General features: G+C 37.4%; 1 protein-coding gene across 1 annotated transcript; it reads right to left on the bottom strand.

The window, feature by feature from the left end:
* Window positions 1-9,292: 9,292 nt before the first annotated feature.
* Window positions 9,293-11,113, bottom strand: LOC136828488 (uncharacterized). Its single transcript, XM_067086536.1, has 3 exons — window positions 10,828-11,113; window positions 9,871-10,009; window positions 9,293-9,439 (listed from the first exon to the last, which is right to left on the bottom strand). Exons 1-3 carry the CDS (start codon window positions 10,953-10,955, stop codon window positions 9,341-9,343), a joined length of 366 nt encoding a protein of 121 aa, XP_066942637.1. The 5' UTR covers window positions 10,956-11,113; the 3' UTR covers window positions 9,293-9,340.
* Between the last annotated feature and the right edge of the window lie 1,443 nt (window positions 11,114-12,556).

The following is a 12,556-nucleotide window of genomic DNA, read 5'->3' as shown; positions in this document are numbered from 1 at the left end:
AATTTTCATTGAAAGCAATTGCTTTTGTGGCATAATGAGTTTTTTGCCGGAATATTCATATCTTCAGAGTTTTTTCTGATTCTCAGGCGTCAATCTTCGGTGAAGAACACACAAACTTCTTTGTTCCATTTATTGTTTTCTGTCACGACAGCTGTTTCGTCACTCTGTGGCATTTTCACTGGTTTACAGTTTGGATTTACAATCATTTTGTCTCTACATGCGGGTGGAAAAGTAGACCTGAGCTGTGATTGGTCCAGGGATTAAAGGGATGAACCACTTTTAGGGTCGAAAGGTTTAGGCATAACATAGAAAATATGAAATGGATATTCTACTCCAGCTACAAAACAATACTTAATAGTTATGTAAAAAAGAATTTTTTTTTATTTACAAAGTATGGTTATGCTGTATATATCATATTTACAAAAATAAAAATATAAAATAAAAATAAAAATATATTTTACAGATATCAGCCACTAAATGCCGGCTGTGGTTCATGTAGGGCAAGGCCTCAGGGACATACCAGATGTTGCTTGTGCTTCCCTGGTTGCTCTTGTGTTTCCTGAAGGCCGCGCCGTGTCTAGTGTTCGAGGGCGCGGTGTATGGTCTGCATTCGCTCGCGGAGTCCTCTTTCTGCTGGAAGGGAGTATGTGATCCGACTCTTGCTGGATGTTGCGAGTCGGTTTCTGGATGGCGATGCTCAGCGCTTCCGTTATTAAAAGACGACCATAGTTGTTTACTTTATGGACAACCTTAGCACCTTTGATGAGTTCTTGTAGGGATGGCTTCCTATCATGTATATCATTGAAGTGCTGGTGTGTGGCCCATTGGTTTCTGTGGGCCAGCATTCGCCGCCGAAGGGTTGTAGTAGGGTGTCCAATATAGGTACTGCTGGGAGATTTACGCATCCCCTCCGGGCATATGAATTTATACACTACGTCCTTACACATCTCCTTGGGTCCCACGGGTACGGTGCTGTATTTCATTATTGGGGCTGCTACTAGGTTAGGGTTGCTGTATAGCCTGAGGTTAATTTTCTTGTAAGGGGCCTTAGGTGTCACGCCTCTATCAATGATTCCCCATAGGCTAAGGCATTCCTCCCTGTATGCAGTCCCATAATGCAGGCGATGATAAGTGATAAGGTCCTCTTCTGCCGTCATCGTGGTCGGTTGGTAGAATTCTTCAATTTTCTTTTTAATTGCAGTTTCGATGAAACTATCTGCATATCCATTGTTCGTTAATAACAGTTGAATTCTGTCCAGCTCATTGTTCACCTCTCTCCAAGAAGGGCATTGGGTGAGTGCTCTTTTGACATAAGTACCCACTACTGACTTTTTGTAGGCATCAGGGCATTCTCCCTGGGCATTCAAGCAACGGCCAGCGTTCGTTGTTTTTGTGAGTACCGTAGTTTTAAATTGTCCTTCTGCTGGCTGTGCTCTGTAGTGAAATTAAGCACCAAGTTTCTTTTTTAAGGCATCGGCTATTTTCCTAGCGTCGTCAGCTTCTTTTATCGTGACAAAGATATCGTCAATGTATCGTCCGTAGATCTTCGGTTTTCGGTGTTCACAGAAGGTCCTCTCTTCGACCGTAGCCATGTACATGTTTGCGAAAAGGACCCCCAGTGGAGATCCCATGGCCACTTCGTCCACTTGCCGATAGAGTTCCCCTTGATGGGAGAGGAACGGGGCTTCCATAGTACATGACTTCAGCATGTCACGGAGGATATCTTCAGGTATGGGAAGCGATTCTTTTTCTGACCTGTACACACGTAAACAGGCTTTCCACGTCAAGCGAGGCGATGTCATCATCAGGTCCTTTTGCATGTAGAAGGTCGATGAATTCTACTGCTGATTTCAGTGAGTACTCCCCAGAGATGTAGGGCACCAAAAGATCATGTAGGATCTTAGCTATTCTGTAGGTTGGGGATGCTATTTGAGAGATGATGGGCCTGAGGGGGTTGCCGGTCTTGTGGGTTTTTACTGTCCCGTAGCAGTAACCCAGTCCATAGTCGCCTATTACCTAGTAGCAGCCCTGATAATAAAAAACAGCAACGCCCCCGTGGGACCGAAGGAGATGTGTACAAACGTAGTGCATAAATTCATATACCCGGAGATGTGTAAATCTCACAGCAATACCTACATCGGACACCCTACTACGACCCTTCGGAAGTGAATGCTGGCCCACAGAAACCAAGGGGCCACACACCAGCACTTCATTGATATACATGATAGGAAGAACTCATCAAAGTCGCTCAGGTCGTCCATAAAGAAAACAACTATGGTCTTCTTTTAATAACGGAAGCGGTGAGCATCGCCATCCAAAAACCGACTCTCAACATCCAGCAAGAGTCGGATCACATACTCCCTCCCTTCCAGCAGAAAGAGGACTGCCCGAGCGAACACAGACCAGACACCGCGCCCCCGAACACTTGACACGTCGCAGCCTTCAGAAAACACAAGAGCAACCAGGGAAACACAAGTAACACCAGGTATGTCCCTGAGGCCTCGCCTGACATGAACCACAGCCGGCATTTAGTGGTTGATATCTGCAATATATATATATATATATATATATATATATATATATATATATATATATATATATATATATATATATATATATGTGTGTGTGTGTGTGTGTGTGTATACTATATATATATATATATATATATATATATATATATATATATATATATATATATATATATATATATATATATAGTTAAAAGTACAATTCTAATCACTTACGTACATATTTCCATCATTACTGAAATAATAAATATTACATAAAAACTGCTTAAGGTATATTTAACACAAAAGATTCATCTCGTAAACTTGAACCTTTGCCTTTCATTCAAATTCCGTGTAAACGCTTCACTTATAGGTTTAACAATTCCCTCACGCCTTCACTCTTTAGCTTTGCTTAACACTAGCCCTGCTACAAATCCCTTGCACATATCCTGTTTTCCTCCTTGCTTCACCTATTCTGTAACTCACTTATTTTCCAAACCTACTGTCATACATTCCATTTCTACTTCTGTTTATCTACCATCCTTACTAACATTCACTGCTATATCTCCCTATCTCTTTAGCATCACAATCTTATTCTTACTCCCATTATTTTCTTCTCACAGCTTCGTTGAATACTTTCAAACTTATTCATAACTTCGTAGTTTTTCTTCATTATCCTCAATCAACACTATATTATGAAATCATCAGGCATTTCAGTCCCCTTTTCTTATCCAATAACTTTACAACTACATCAAATTCCCTCCTTTCGCCATTGATATAAAGCATGCCCAGGTCTCATCCCCATTTCATCATCAATAACCCTTATAGTTGTGACGCTAGACAATTTACAGTCAATCAGACCCACTCATACAACAAACTAGCCATTCTACTGTTTGCGTGTGATAGCCTTATTTTGCTTGATTCATAAGAGCTTTTGATCACTCAAAAAATCATCTATGCAATAGATCCTCAACACCTCCCACACACCACCTATATCACCCCTGTCATAAGCTGTTTCAAGTCCATCTGTATCATACGAAGGAACATTTACTCCTCTTCTCCATTCCTTTGAGGCCCTTCCTTCATTCAGCCATGATTTACAGACCCTGACCAACCACTGGACCGTACTTCCACAAAAGTACCGCGACAATTGTTGTCTTTCCAGTCTTCAGACTCTTATTTGCCCTCGTCATATCTTCAGTAGTCACATCCACAAGCATTCTTAAACTTTACAATGGCAAACCATCATTCAGCTGTGCCTCAAACAATCTCAAACTTTTCAACACCCTCTTTCATTTCCCATCAATCAGTTGGCTGTGCCTTTTTTTATTTCCCATATTAAACAAATATACAAAATACGCATTCCGTTGACCCAAAACTTCATTCCCCTCAGATAACCTCCATTTCCAATTAACATTTCCACCTGCATTCTTCTCCCTGTAAACCAAGTTCTTATTCTGCATTAAGTACTACGATGCATTCTTGCCCCTGTTCTCTTCACCGGCCTCTTTTATGGTTTTCATTGACTCCTTGATTGCATTATTCATCACTCTCTATAACTGTATATAAACCTCTCTTCTGCTGTGCAATTGCCCGTCTTTTCTTCTTTTACTAATTCTCTCATCTTATCATCCAGCTTCATTCTACCTTCCTACCCTCCAATAACCACAAACATCTTCTGACTCCTTATATACTCATTCTATTTTTGTCTTCAACCTTAGCCCATTTGATCCACTTTTCCCTCGTCCTTTCTTATGCTTCCTCTCAAACTTAAAGGTCTACCTACGTCAAATTTTGCCAAAGCTAAAATAATTAGATGTACCTCAAGCCGATGCTCTTCTCACCATTAAATCTAACAACTTACTCTTCAATCTACTCTGTACCAATACATAATACAACAGCCTTTTTTCCTCACTATTGTCTCATCACCAAGTAAAATTGTGAGTATTCTTCTTTGAAAGCCATTCATTTCAGCCAACCAAGTCCCTTTTGCCAGTGCATTTCACATTCTCTTGTAATCAAGGAACTCCATGCATACCAACAACATCCAACATCATCCAACTTACTTTGCCTTCGCACACTCAGAACCTCAAAGCGTGTTCTATTTTTTTCTTCATCTCCTTTATCTTTTACTTACCTACCATTTAGTGGTTATTTCCTCCCACTGCAGGGTTGGCCAGAACAGTACTTTTATGGACAAAATTATTTTTAGCTTTCATGTCTCTCTTAGATTCATGATTTTCATTTAATAATGTTTAGAGTATTATTTAGATACTATTCTATAATTGCCTAAGTGATTTATTTACTCTTTCTCTGTTTGTGTCATGTATAATATATTGTGCGAAAATAACATTCGCACTGAATTTAGTACATTTATTATCTGTGACAAATATGGAATGAAACATATATATATATATATAATATATATATATATATATATATATATATATATATATATATATATATATATATATATATAGGAATATTTCTATCAAGTATAATATCTTATCCTTGTAATGAATTTGACATTTATTTCATTAAAATACGGAAAATAACCTAATGTTACTATTGTACAATAGTTATATGAAAATAACACTTAAAATTACCCATTTTATCCTTGAGCATGAGAAGTAATCTCTTTTATGGTTGTACAATCTATATATCTATATATATATATATATATATATATATATATATATATATATATATATATATATATATATATATATATATAAATGGATGTACGTATGCATGTGTGTGTGTATGTGCCAGAATAACTCTGAAACGCAATGAACAATTTGAACTAAACTTGGTTTACATATGATTTACTATCTATAAATCAGCACTGTTGGGTAAGACATCACTAGCACCAAAGGGCACCAAAGGGGGTGGGAAGGGCTTCCCTGAAACGGGGCTGGTCACGCCCGTGAAATGGGGTTGATTATACCCGTAGACTTAGAATTTTACAAATTTATCATACCTAATTTCTGTATACATATGACTTACTATCTGCAAAAGAATACCGTGGGGGGTAAGACATCAATGGCACCAAAGTGGGTGTGGGTTAGGAAGGGGGTGACAGAGAGAGAGTGAGAGGGAGAGGGAGTGAGAGACCTTACAGACCTTACAGACCTTACAGTTCATTCAGGTTGCCCCAGGTCCCTCAGTGTGAGGCACCTCTGATGCCTACCAGAGAATTGCTAATGCATCTTCCAGTATATTTTGCATCTTCCAGTCTTGGATGGTCTGGGATGCATCTTAGATATTTGTTGAACTTATTCTTAAACACATCTACGCTCACTTCTGTTATGTTCCTCAGATGAGCTGGTAGTGCACTGAATAGATGCTGCATTATCGATGCTGGTGCGTGGTGGATTAATGTCCTGTGTGCTTTCCTTAGTTTTCCTGGTATAGTTTTGGGCACTATTAATCTACCTCTGCTTGCTCTTTCTGATATTTTTAGCTCCGTGATGTTTTCGGTAATTCCTTCTAACTGTTTCCATGCCTGGATTATCATGTAGCGTTCTCTTCTCCTTTCAAGACTATATAAATTTAAGAATTGCAGTCTTTCCCAGTAGTCAAGGTCCTTAACTTCTTCTATTCTAGCTGTAAATGACCTTTGTACACTCTCTATTTGTGCAATATTGCAACATTCAAGTGGACTACATGCGTACGTTTTATAAAGCATAATCATGTGTTCGGCTTTTCTTGTTTTGAAGTGCCGGAACAACATTCCCATTTTTGCTTTGCATTTTGCCAATAGTATTGCTATTTGATCATTGCATAACATATTCCTATTCAACATCACACCAAGGTCTTTAACTGCTTCCTTATTTGTGATTGTCTTGTTACTAGGTCCTTTATATGCATATAGCATTCCTTCTTTATCACCATAGTTTATTGATTCGAATTTATCAGAGTTAAATACCATCCTATTGATCTCTGCCCATTTATATATTTTGTTTAGGTCTCTTGGTAGCGAGTTCCTATCTTCATCACAAGCAATTTCTCTACTTATTCTTGTGTCATCTGCGAAACTTCTCACTACTGAGTCCTTAACATTACTGTCTATGTCTGCAATCATAATCACAAACAGCAATGCAGCTAACGCTGTACCTTGTGGCACACCGTTATTACCGTAGCTTCATCTGATTTCTCATCGTTTGCAATCACTATCTGTTTTCTGTTTTGCAAAAATTCTTTTATCCATCTTCCTACTTTGTCCACAATGTTATGTTTTCTAATTTGTTTCGCTAATATATTATGGTCTACCTTGTCAAAAGCTTTTGCAAAGTCTAGGTAAACCACATCTGTATCTTTTTCATTTATCATATTTTTATATATGCTTTCATGGTGGGCTAACAGTTGGGTTTGTGTACTTTTTCCGGGTACAAGACCATGTTATCCTATATTGAACAATCTATTTTTCATTAAATGTTTCTTTATATTTTTTTTCATTACCCTTTCATAAACTTTCATAATATGAGATGTCAGACTCACTGGCCTGTAATTACTTGCCTCTAGTCTTGAACCACTTTTGAAAGTAGGAGTAATAGATGCTAATCTATGCTCATCATAAATCTTGCCTGTATCTATACTTCGTCTCAATAATATTGCGAGCTGCTATGCGATTGAATGAACCACTTTCTTTAACAATATGGCAGGTACGCTGTCTGGTCCTGCTGCTGATCCATTTTTAATTTCATTAATAGCCTGCACAATATCGGCTTCCGTAATATCTATGTCCGATAAATATTCAAGGTGTAAATTCACTCTTATATCTTTCTGCTAATATGTTACATATTTCCTTTTTTTCATTCGTTAATCGCCCTTCAATTCTTAGTGGGCCTATTTCTACTCTTATTTTATTCATCTTTTTTGCATATGAATAAAAAATTTTAGAGTTTTGCTTGATATTTTGTAGGGTCTTTTCTTCTAGGTCCCATTTTTCATTTTCTTTCGACTGTATAATCTTTTTTTCTGCATTTTCTATCTTACTTTTTAGTTCCATCACTTTCCATGCATTCTTTTCTTTTGCAAGACCTTTTTTCCAATTTCTGATTTTCTGGAACAAGATCCTTCTGTCTCTTGGTATTCGTGACTGATGTTTACTTTTTTTCTTCGGTATATATTTTTCCACTATTTCCTCTAATATTTTATATAATATATCGGTATTTACCTGTATATTATCACTTACAAATATGTTTTCCTATTCTTTGTTTAATTCTTCATTTATTTTTGACCAATTTATATTCTTACTTAGAAACTGAGAGTAGAGGGGGTGTGAGGGAGAAGAAACAGGGAAGGAGAAAGGGAGGGTTGGAGAGAGGGAGAGAGAGAGAGAGAGAGAGAGGAAGTGAGAGAGTAGAGGGGATGTTTAGGAGAAGAAAGAGGGAATAGACAGGGAGGGTTAGAAAGAGAGACCGAGAGAGAGAGAGAGGGGGCGGGGAGGGAGAGGGAGAAAGAGAGGGAGGGAGTGAGAGAAAGAAAGAGTGAGAGGGAGAGGAAGTGAGAGAGTGAGAGGGAGATGAAGTGAGAGAGAGAGAGAGTAGAGGGGGTGTTAGGGAGAAGAAAGAGGTAAAGAGACGGGGAGGGTTGGAGAGTGAGAGAGAGAGAGAGGAGAGATTGAGAGAAAGAAAGAGTTAGAGGGAGAGGAAGTGAGAGAGAGGGCAGAGGGGGTGTTAAGGAGGAGAAAGAGGGAAAAAGTGAAAGAGAGACCTTACCTTACCTTAAAGACATTACAGTTCGTTTGGGTTGCCCCAGGTCCCTCAGTGTGAGGCACCTCTGATGTCTACCAGAGAATTGCTAATGCATCTTCCGGTACATTGTGCATCTTCCAATCTTGGATGGTCTGGGATGCATCCTAGATATTTGTTGAGCTTATTCTTAACAAATCTACGCTCACTCCTGTTATATTCCTCAGATGAGCTGGTAGCGCATTGAATAGGCGCTGCATTATCGATGCTGGTGCATGGTGGATTAATGTCCTGTGTGCTTTCCTTAGATTTCCTGGCATAGTTTTGGGCACTATTAATCTACCTCTGCTTGCTCTTTCTGACATTTTTAGCTCCATGATGTTTTCGGTAATTCCTTTTATCTGTTTCCATGCCTGGATTATCATGTAGTGTTCTCTTCTCCTTTCAAGACTATATAAATTTAAGAATTTAGCATCAGAAGCACAATGAAATTGTACACAAGCATCGTCATTATACACAAGTCTTCGTGACCAAGTGATCAGTGGAGATTTGTTTTGACATTTTCTCTCAATGTCGGAAACGGCATGAACTTTAATGTTGATACAAGCTAAGAAAACATTAATGTTTTTAGATTAACAACGCTATATATATATATATATATATATATATATATATATATATATATATATATATATATATATATATACATACATACATACATACATACATACATACATACATACATACATACATACATACATACATACATCATATTAAGCTGTATCCCATGATTTGGAGTGACTACAGAGAATAAACAACGTATAAGTCACTGCCACATTCATATTTTACCTTCTGTATAGTAAATGAACCCCCATGAAGGAAAATTCCACATTAGCCGCTCATGAACTGTTGAACATAATAAATGAAAGAAATATGTTAATATATCGTTACTATTATCAAAAACATTCTTTGAATTTAAGGCTCATGAAAACAAATTAATATATGAAAATCATATATTTCGGCTGATACAGTTTCAGCCCACATGACATTTAGTTTCAGTATGTGTTCCCGATACTTTGTTTGAAATCTCTGCGTGTGTCAGGATGGGACATTATTAGATCTTGCTGATGATTTACTTCAACAGAGAAATATCTTTTTGCGAGACGCCAACATTAATTCCCCTATAAGGATTATCGAGGATGTCAAATATCCGAAACCGATGATGTAGAAGGCAGCCTGCAAGGGAATAACAGCACATCATTTAAGGGCATTTTTTTACTCAGGAAAAAGTCTTGGGAATCCAGTTATGCCTCTGGTAGAGATTGACTTGTCAACTTTTTGAGATAAAATGAGACTGATTCTTAAAATAAAGCGAAGCAATTCCAGTCATATATCCGACTATTTTTCAATCTAACTTCAAAGGAGATTCGAACATAGTTACAAGCATATTTCTCAATGTAAAATCTCCTGACGTTAAGGAGATATAATCTTCACTCATATGACCTAGAACAGGAAAATATTATAATAGGTCTCATGCAATCTGTGGTTAGTTAAATATAACTTAGTATAAGGTAGTGCATTACATAAAAAAGTTCCAGAAAACTGTGGCAAATATTCAATTAAAGCAGTGAATGAACAGTTGGCCTCCTTGGGTGGAACAGTGTTACCTGCAGATGGGCCAAAGTTATGACTCTTTGGTTGGATTCTTTGTCCACATTCTTGAGACCTGTGGCCTTACTTCTTGCTCTCCGGTAGTAGTCTTCCTTCCATTTCATGAACAAGCCAAGTTCTACTACTTTATGAAGTCTGAAAGGAGAAATAGACTTATTATTTGCAACTATTTAAAAAATATTTGGACTGTTGCTCACTGTACGTCAGAATAAAATTCTTCTGTTTTCTGAAATCTGAAAAATCGATCCTTTTATAAAGTGTTAATAAGATTATTCCAACATTCTGTGAAATAAAAAAAAATTACCGATACCCTTTTGAAATTTTGAAAAAATTTTCTCAAACTTCAGATATGACAATAATGTACTCTACTGCTCGCTGAAATTTAAGAGCGCGTTGAATAGTACTTGAGGTAAGAGAACATAATTATTTAATGAAGATTAAAATGAAAATTTTGATAGTTCTGAGTAAAAAAAAAAATTATATTTCCAAACATCTATACAGAACTGCTTTAGGAATTGTGCTCGGGAACAATAATCCCTAAAAGGTGATGATTATAGGGAGTTCTATGGTTCGGAGATGTGTTGTCACTCTAGAACTAGATGCCAAATTATTCAGTCATAACTACAAAGTATATTATCAAAAAGATGTTTTTTCATAAACAGAGGTCTTTACGTTATTGCTAAATTGCCTGCCTCTCTCTCTCTCTCTCTCTCTCTCTCTCTCTCTCTCTCTCTCTCTCTCTCTCTGAGGTCTAAAACGTAATTTAACAGATACGTCTACTTCCTGTTGCAATGTACCACAACCACATTTTTATTTTCATAATGGCTATTGTTGCTGTCGTTTCTGCTGCTACTTTGAGGTGCCGTGACTAATGATAACGATGATGATATGGATAATATTAGTGATGCTAACGTTATTATGGCATGATAACCACGATGCTAGTAATGACGTACGCTTTGTTGAAAGATTCCCTATATGGCGCTCCGGAAGGGACGATGCCTGCGGCGTAGAGTGGGAAGAACTTGTTACGTGCCACGTAAAAATTTCTTGGGCCCATGGACGACGTTAACAGACTGAACATAACCTCCGCACCAATATAAATGAACTTTTCCGTCAGAATCTGCGAGAAGAGAGAAATGTGTAGAGATTTTTCTTCGGAACCGAAACAAAACAAGGTGTCAATTGCAGATCCATCGTCTTAGTTGGGTGAGCTGACATGTTATTCCCTCTCACTCCTTACCACACTGACAGGACGCCTTTGGAGAAGGGCCCGTGTTGGCAAGAGACCGGCTTAATATAAACCAGCCAACTTGCAAATCCGTTTCGCTTGACAGTCGGATCATTAGCTCCGCTGGAACTGATCGGCAGCGGGATGGAACCTAACTCGTTCGTTACCCAAATCACTGTCTTCCCACTGCCAAGGCAGCCATCTTGATTAGGCTTCGTTCATGGCATGGGTGCCATCAACAAAAGGAAACTGGAAAAGGAGCTGATGGGTAGTGACACTGGAGTTTCACTTGAAGAGACTTCAGCTTAACCAGAGAAAGAAGTTTATTGTATTCGTTAACACACTTGCAACTTTATTAGACTGAATAAAGCCGCTTTATCAAGGTGAGAGGCATCTCTACCAATTGAGTCATTCCGTGATATTATTTATCCTTTACGTTTCATTGTCCGCAAAATAAAGCCGACAATGATGATTTTCAAGAGACTTCGCCCTCCCCAGGGAAGGCGATGTTTCTTTTATATTCGCTAATACAGTATAAAGGATTCTGTCACATATAAGCATACAAAAACTTAAGTTTCCTTTGCGATTTTAGTAGTGTATGGAGAAGTACCCCATTGTGTAAAACATTTTACATCATCTTATAAAGAAATTGAGCTGTCACTGCTCTGAGAAGAATTCGCCTCTATCAAAATTAAACATTACCTTATGGATATGCATTGTCTCTTTATCAGTGAAACAGAGCCCTTTTTTCTTTGACTGTTAATTGTCTCCTTATTAACCAAAATGGAAATCATTTCATATAAAACTGGGCTTCCTTTCCATAGAGCTTTTAACCAATACATTCCAAACTAAGGCACTAAGTTTAGTGGTAAATAATTTCAAAGTAATGTGTACAGCGAAATTTGAATTTATTTGTCAGTAAGGGAACTTTGTGTTGATTTGCCAGTTAAAAAAAAAACGAATTGCAATGTTTATAATCCTACAGTAATACAGTATGTATATATATATATATATATATATATATATATATATATATATATATATATATATATATATATATATATATATATATATATATATATATATAATATATGTATATATATATACATATATGTGTGTGTATAGTATATATAGATCAGCAATAAGTCACCAAACTGCACGTGACAAATGTATACGTAGACTACCGCATGGAAGGTGAAAATTAAAGAGCAGGTAACAAGCGCTTTCGTGTATTGCGTACACTTCTTTGGGGTACAAAATAAAATAAATAAATGGAGACATAAACAAGAAAACTTCACAAAACAAAGATGAAAGCCATTAACAAGCAAAACATCATTACAGTATGCAATCAGTAGTTTGAAGAAAACAAATTGTCACTGCCAAACAATAAGTAAAAATACTTTAAAAATGCTTAAGGACTGAAACTGCAGTTAGAACAGGCTGTCGCTAAAGGT

Source organism: Macrobrachium rosenbergii, chromosome 43 (genome assembly GCF_040412425.1).
Source record: "Macrobrachium rosenbergii isolate ZJJX-2024 chromosome 43, ASM4041242v1, whole genome shotgun sequence".
Lineage (NCBI taxonomy): Eukaryota > Metazoa > Arthropoda > Malacostraca > Decapoda > Palaemonidae > Macrobrachium > Macrobrachium rosenbergii.
This window is presented reverse-complemented; position numbering and strand designations above follow the sequence as displayed.

What these genes read in the sequence shown, in the direction of transcription:
- LOC136828488 (XM_067086536.1), bottom strand. Translation starts at nt 10,955, where the DNA reads ATGTTCAGTCTGTTAACGTCGTCCATGGGCCCAAGAAATTTTTACGTG. An exon ending in AGGGAATCTTTCAACAAAGC is followed by an intron (nt 10,010 to 10,827) that starts GTACGTCATTAC and finishes TTCTCCTTTCAG; the next exon opens with ACTTCATAAAGTAGTAGAAC. An exon ending in TAACTTTGGCCCATCTGCAG is followed by an intron (nt 9,440 to 9,870) that starts GTAACACTGTTC and finishes ATTCCCTTGCAG; the next exon opens with GCTGCCTTCTACATCATCGG.